The following is a 7,393-nucleotide window of genomic DNA, read 5'->3' on the forward strand; positions in this document are numbered from 1 at the left end:
ATATATACTATGTACATTTCATGTAAACAAAATATAGAAATCTATAAATACATGTTGGTAACATCAAAACATAGTAACTGCTGTATATTATATCCCTAACATTAAGTACAGAGTACGATATAACAGGAACATTTTTAAACAGCCATGTAGCATACATACAATTGTATGTTATAACAGTGTATATCGTCATATAAAACCTATTGTTCTATAACAGTATAGATATAACGAATCAGCAGTTTATGCAGCATTGGTCCCAAAGCTGTATCAATGTTGTTATTCCTTACTCCTGGCATTTACATTAATGAAAACATTTCCGTTTGTATTTCAATTTGCCATGCTTTGTATAATCTAAAGAATATAATTACAACTGTCGTCTTAACAGTCAATTAACCGTAACATAGTATGCGGACTCTTGGTACCTTTGAAGAGGTAATAGTTAAAAAGGTCATGGCTATGACTTGATCAAGGACCTTTTTTTTGCAACAATGTTTCAAGTTCTCGATTGGCCACCTTACACGAAAGATTTACCCCATTGAACATTTCAGCGAAAATGGGCAGAGTGATTCGTGAACACATCAACTGCCCAACCAGTATGGAACGCCAAATTAACATATATTCAATTTATTGAACCTATCTTCAATTAATTGAAGATAACGAATAACGATGCCCCCCCCCCCCCCCCCACCCCCGCGCGCGAAATTACCGGAAGAACAAGGGGAGCGGCCCATTTTCCCTATTTGTTCGTGATTGAAGAGAGGTTCAAATCAATTGAAGATATGTTCAATTAGTCTTATTTAAACCTATCTCTAATTGAATTGAATCTATCACTAATTGAATTGAACCTATCTTTAATTGAATTGTATATATCTCTAATTGAATTGAATCTATCACTAATTGAATTGAACCTATCTTTAATTGAATTGTATATATCTCTAATTGAATTGAATCTATCACTAATTGAATTGAAACTATCTCAAATTAAATTAAACCTATCTTTAATTGAATTGAACCTATCTTCAATTATTTGACGATAGGTTCAATTAATCGAATATGTTAATTTCGCCTAGGTCATACCATTCCACTTTGAACACCAAACAGGTCACAAGGATCCTCGATCTTCAATTTACACACTGAATATATGGAATGGAAACATGTCTAAGCTAGAAACGCTAATCACATTATCAAGATTTGTTTTGGGAATATATCAATAAATACTCGTTCCCCGTGCTTTCATAGGATATATGACTACAATTTCTGGTATCCATAGTGAGGGTATGGTATTACAGAGCAGGCGCTGAATTTAACCTTGTCATAATTTGATGACTTCACAATAGATCATTTTACATGAATGGATACATATCTATAACATGAAATGAATGTATTCGCTGAATAAGAGGACACAAGAAGGTAAGCATAAATAAAACACATGGCCTTGGGACCATTTCCCAACCCACTGTCCATACTGTTCAAACAATAAGTGTATTGTCCATACTGTTCAAACAATAAGTGTATTGTCCATACTGTTCAAACAATAAGTGTATTGTCCATACTGTTTATACAATACGTGTATGTCCATACTGTTTATACAATAAGTGTAAATCTATATCTTTTGGATCAGCAACACATATATGTGTTTGTGTATCAATATATACATTGTATATTGTCGTTTGAAAAATTGTGTCGCACCCATTTGAAATAAAATCCAATGACCAATACATCGGCTATCTTCATATTATTGCACAGTATCGCGATGATAAATGACAACAAAACAAATATACATATCTATTTGTTACTCCTTTGAAATGTTCAGTGGTATCAGAATACTTTAATTTCCTATGTATTACCCGCACCGGTGTATTATCTGCACTGGTTTATTACCCGCACTGATGTATTACCCGCACTGGTGTATTACCCGCACTGATGTATTACCCGCACTGGTGTATTACCCGCACTGATGTATTACCCGCACTGGTGTATTACCCGTACTGATGTATTACCCGCACTGATGTATTACCCGCACTGGTGTATTACCCGCACTGGTGTATTACCCGCACTGATGTATTACCCGCACTGGTGTATTACTCGCACTGATGTATTACCCGCACTGGTGTATTACCCGCACCGGTGTATTACCCGCACTGATGTATTACCCGCACCGGTGTATAGCCTTCGGGATCTTTGTTAAAATTAATATCAGATAGCCCACATTGACAGACAATCCTCACTGGCAGATAGCCCGCGGATGATACAATGAGTAAAGCCATATATATGTATACATCTATTCTATGTCCGTTAATCAATCGGAAGTTGCAATTGTCTTTTAGTTAGAATTTTCCATGACCATCGACATTGAAGACTAGACCAAATGTCGCAATGAACCATTTGATCGGATCATCAACCTAGTCCTGGCTTCATTAACGCTCCTTCACTTAAGAAAATTCCTTTACCTGTTTTTGATTGGAGCAAATTATCGAATTTAAGGAAAACTCCTTAGTTATGGAACTCTCTAATGTTTTCTTTTCGACAAAAAATAAGTTCATTTCCTTAGTTTAAGGGATGTCGAAGAAATCTTGGCCTGAATTATCACAGCTAGGGAGCTACTAATATACACCCAAACAAGAGCATGTCCGTTTTACCTTCCGATTCCTTTTATATTACACCAAGGAGATCACAGGTGCAGGTAAGTAAGACAAGTCAACTCTGTCACCTGTAGGGTAGTACGAACATAATCAAGTATTTCATCAAATCTTATTCTGTGGGTTTGGAAATCAGGTATATCCTGAGCATTACATTGATTTGAAGATGAAATGATGCAATGATAAACATGTCATACTTGTTTACAAGTTTAATGTCCCACCTACTAAAGTTACATCAGGGAACTACCTGACGGTAAAGGATGGAAGAACTTCCGGGGAAGTGTTCCCATAACGTCCCGGGGAAGTGTTCCCATCAAGTCCCGAGGAAGTGTTCCAATGAGTGAAGAGCTGGACCACTGGAACAAAGTCCCGCGGAAGTATTCCAATTAGTGAACAGCTGGACCACTGGAATAAAGTCTATTTCATACACAAAAATCACTCGGATTTCTCTTTGGAAATCGAAAATAACATGTGAGCTGCAATTTTGTCGGATATCACAGTTTCATAAATATATTTGAAATGGTTTCATCACACTGTACTAAATAATCACTTTGTCTATAAAATGTCAGAATAATTATTTGTGAACATTGATAATGAACAATGTTTATGTCCATCAGTAGATAACAACAAAATAGAAGGAATGTATACAAGTATTATACCACAGATACACAGTGGTAAACATTTCCATGACATTGCAGGCCCAATCTCTGAAAGTGCTCCGGTACAAACATAGACTATGCCCAACTACTGCCATATTTGTCGTGATAAGGTGGCGTGTCATCATCAAGACATCCACAACAAGATGCAAATACCGACTTCTTCTTTTTCTTGGCAGGTGCTTTATATCCCGATGCATTCCAATGATATATATGTACCTCGGCAAACTTCGTACCACGTAAACTCACGAAGAGTTTGTCTTTCACACAGAGCACATTGATAGGCTTAACATCAACACCTAAATTGTAGGTATTGGCGACAGGGGTCGCCAAGTACTGACCCTCCCGTGAGAACATTTGAACGCGGAAGTTATTCGCATCAGCAACATATATATTGTCGTTGATATCTGTACAAACACCCATTGGGTAAAAAAGTTCGCCATCTTTGGATCCTTGTGTCCCAAAACAATAAATGATCGTTCCGTCATTTTTATGAACTTTGATCCGATGATTCCCGCTGTCTGATACGATGATGTCGTCCCGGCCGTTAACCGTTACGTAATAGGGTAGCAGGAAATGGTTTGGCCCTTTTCCTCGTGAGCCGAATTTGATAGATGGCCGTTTTCTATCTGTAAAGACGTTGAGTGTATTGAACTGTAAACTAGTTATTAGTACTTTACCTGTTCTTGCCACTTTTACACCGAAAGGGTTCTCGTACTTGTGGTACGACCCGTAGGATGCCATTAGCCTTCCGTCAAACCCATACTCTCGTAATATTGCAGAGCCCGCCCTACTTACTGACGCGAGTATGGAACCAGATCGCGTGACTGATATGTCCCGTATAGAACAGTCACATACAAACCCGCCACGGTAATCCCCGTTTATGGAATACACAAGAACCTTATTCAAACTACAATCTGCTACAAGTATGTCGTCAGTGAGAGTAGATAATGCCAATCCCGAGATCTGAACAAACTGTTCCGCTTCCATTCCAAAACCTCCGAAACTTTTCATGTATTCGGCCTGACGTTTCTTTCCATAAGACATATGGTGGTTAGTACCACCCAAGAGAGGTTCTTTAACGGAATTTGGTGTATCTGCTGGGAAGTCCGCCTCTGTGACCTCGGTAGATTCCGCAAAATGTTTGAGTTCACCGCCATCCTCCACCGTGTCTTGAAGACTCTTGATGAAATGGTTGTCTGGGAAGTCGACCACGCCATTGTAAGGGGTATAAATAACCTGTAATATAAGTGTCGAAAAGTTATTGTATCTAGCTCTTAAATAAGGTATGTCACTACTATATCAGATCCTTTATAGTGTAGAACCAAATTGCATCTTCGTTTAGATGGAAAACAAGAAAAGCGCTTGGATAAAGCGCTTAATATTTCTATAGATACAATGTACCAGCCAGTATGTATTCCAGAATACCTTGGACGTGTATCAGTTGGAATTGATGTGGTTGGCGTAAATATATCATTCCTTGATATCGTTTCATTGTTTCCGATCATAACACATTGAGAACATGTTTGTTCTGTAAGTATTTAGTGAAACAAATGTGTGGCACTGTAGAACTGTATTTTTCTTTTTCTTTTTAATTAATTGAATTAATTTTTGTAATTAAGTATATATATTTTGACCTATCATGCTCTCGAGGAACGAGGAGCATGACATTTGTGATTTTACGACATAATAGAAGCAACGCTCAAACAAACAAAACTTTCGCGCTACCCAACAAGGTTAACACCAGCCGTAAATGATATAGTCGGTTTTTTTTTTTAACTTTATGATTATTTCGCTACATTTTCATTGCATACCTATATTGTTTGTTTTGATCACGTTAAACGGCAAATTTCTTTTTCGTGCTCACCAGAATAGTATAGGCAGCGGTGAGAACACTAGTACTTAACCGGTAGATTTAGAAGTACACTTCGAGTATGTAATCAATTACCCCCTGTGTAATCAATGAAAACGATTACCCTACACTATAACCTTAACCAAAAAAAACCTCTGAAAGTTAATATTGTCCAAGATAGTATGGTCATATGTACTTGTGTGAGTTTGAACAAAATCCCTCAAGGAATGAAGCCGCTAGAGGGCTGACAAACCTCGGTGTTACGTAGGCACAAGACGGACGGAAAGGAAAGTTATTTTGCCCAATCCCTCCCGCCGCCCCGGGTTTCACCGGTAAGGGAATTTTAATGTGGTTAAATAATTGCTAGCACAAAACTCAAAATAGATATAAGCCTTATTTGGGACGTTGTTTTCGTCATAGTTCTGTTCACTGTACACATGCGTGTAGTGTACAATCTGTATAGATGATCATACAACCGACCAATGTCTATTGGTTTTTTTTTCTTTTTTTTTTTCTAAAATTATTTGACCTTTTCGTTTTGTTTAGACTGGTGCAATTCAGGTGATAAAGTTACATAACGTGTATGATAAATGAGCATTTGAGCACGATATAACGGGCTTTTGTCTACAACAGAGGTTGTACGTTGGGAGATGCTATATTATAGGACATTATTCGGGCTATGTTGGATAGAAAATTCTTACAACAGAAAACATAGTGATGGAAAACATGCTTAATTTTCAATACCCAAGGATCATCTTGTACATGGTTAGGGTTCTTTACTTAACACACGTATACGTACAGTTAAAAATCATCATACATTACACGTACGCGGCGTTGACCAACTTTTGATAATGCGCTATATCATTGAGATATATTAAACGCCCAAGGCCGAAATCTATTATGGTAATGGATTTAAATTTATACGTCAGTGCTCGAGGGAACTTAGATATGTACATGTATATCAATTCATAATGCTTCTACTCTCCTGTTCAAAGAATTCAGAAATATATGTGTTAACTCGGTAACAAATATAAAATTAGGAACAATTGGAGGAATTTCAGTCGATCTACCATCAACTTCTGTCACAGTGTATGTGAGCTGCACATATCTAGTTATGTATCCAGTGTGAATTATACCTAATCATTATCATTAGGTGAGACCCATCCAAGTGAATATAACCGGCGAAGCACGCATATCTTTTTACATGCACGACGCCGGGCTATATTGTTAGTTTTATTTTATAGCATACATCTACGCATGATGAATAGTTGTCAATTCTTTTTTGGGGTTATATATATACGAAAGAAGAGAAAATCTTTCTGATTTAAATACATTCATATGATCAGAGACAGGGTATATACGTCTCCGATATGATGATAATGATTTTCTACGATAGCTAGGGATGGGGTAGTTGTCTTAATTTGGAAAGGAAATAACCGATCTAGGAAGCAGCTTTTCAAGAGTAAACTGCAAATTTGTTAATTTCGCATCAATTTCAGATCATTTTAACTGTGGTCTTTCATAGAGTATACCCAAGCTATGTAGAAGCAAGCCTTGTAGGAACAAAAATGTTCAAAAATAATAAGTCGACACCAACACACCGTTGTTTTCAGTCCTGAAACAGAATAAACTAAACACACACTAGTACACTGTACTTAAGATCTAATAATAAATTAAACGTACACCGATATCGATCTTTTACTTCATAAATCAATGTGTTGTTCTAAGCATCTTAATTTTAAAAATATCTTATCTATCTACACATTATTTTAAAGAAGTAATACTTCTATTTTACCTGAGTTGGTTTTCAAAGTTCAAATAACATTATTCCACGTACAATGTTTACAGACATATAGCCTTACCTGTCGGCATACAGGACATGGGAACTGTCCCGTATTCTCATATCGACTCACAATATAATCACGTAGGCAACCCTCACAGAATGTGTGAAGGCATGGTAAGGCCTTGGGTTTGCTGAACGTTTGAAAACATATTGCACATGTCAGGAAGGTATCCTGAATCTCTCGAGCAACCCTGATACTCGCCATGTCCTTTCACTGACACTTTCTATTATTTACATCGCGGTCATTGCCACATGATTCTTTCAAGTCACATGATTTGCTCTCTCTAGATTTTGTATCAATGTTTTGAATGGTCTAAAGGTAATCCGAATGAAAATGGGTGTAGGTGAAATAAAGTACCTGCTATAATTTTACCCGGCATCGTAAACAACAACAACAACAACAACA

General features: G+C 37.1%; 1 protein-coding gene across 1 annotated transcript; it reads right to left on the reverse strand.

Annotated features, from left to right (window-relative positions):
* Window positions 1-2,267: 2,267 nt before the first annotated feature.
* LOC117329042 (tripartite motif-containing protein 2-like) lies at window positions 2,268-7,229 on the reverse strand. The gene is made up of 2 exons (XM_033886736.1): window positions 7,007-7,229; window positions 2,268-4,531 (listed from the first exon to the last, which is right to left on the reverse strand). Exons 1-2 carry the CDS (start codon window positions 7,190-7,192, stop codon window positions 3,371-3,373), a joined length of 1,347 nt encoding a protein of 448 aa, XP_033742627.1. The 5' UTR covers window positions 7,193-7,229; the 3' UTR covers window positions 2,268-3,370.
* Between the last annotated feature and the right edge of the window lie 164 nt (window positions 7,230-7,393).

Source organism: Pecten maximus, chromosome 6, assembly GCF_902652985.1.
Source record: "Pecten maximus chromosome 6, xPecMax1.1, whole genome shotgun sequence".
Lineage (NCBI taxonomy): Eukaryota > Metazoa > Mollusca > Bivalvia > Pectinida > Pectinidae > Pecten > Pecten maximus.

Bases quoted from the DNA above. Each gene is read 5' to 3' on its own strand.
- LOC117329042 (XM_033886736.1), bottom strand. From the start codon at position 7,192: ATGGCGAGTATCAGGGTTGCTCGAGAGATTCAGGATACCTTCCTGACA. The intron at 4,532-7,006 runs GTAAGGCTATAT...CTTATATTACAG, and splicing joins CATGTCCTGTATGCCGACAG to GTTATTTATACCCCTTACAA.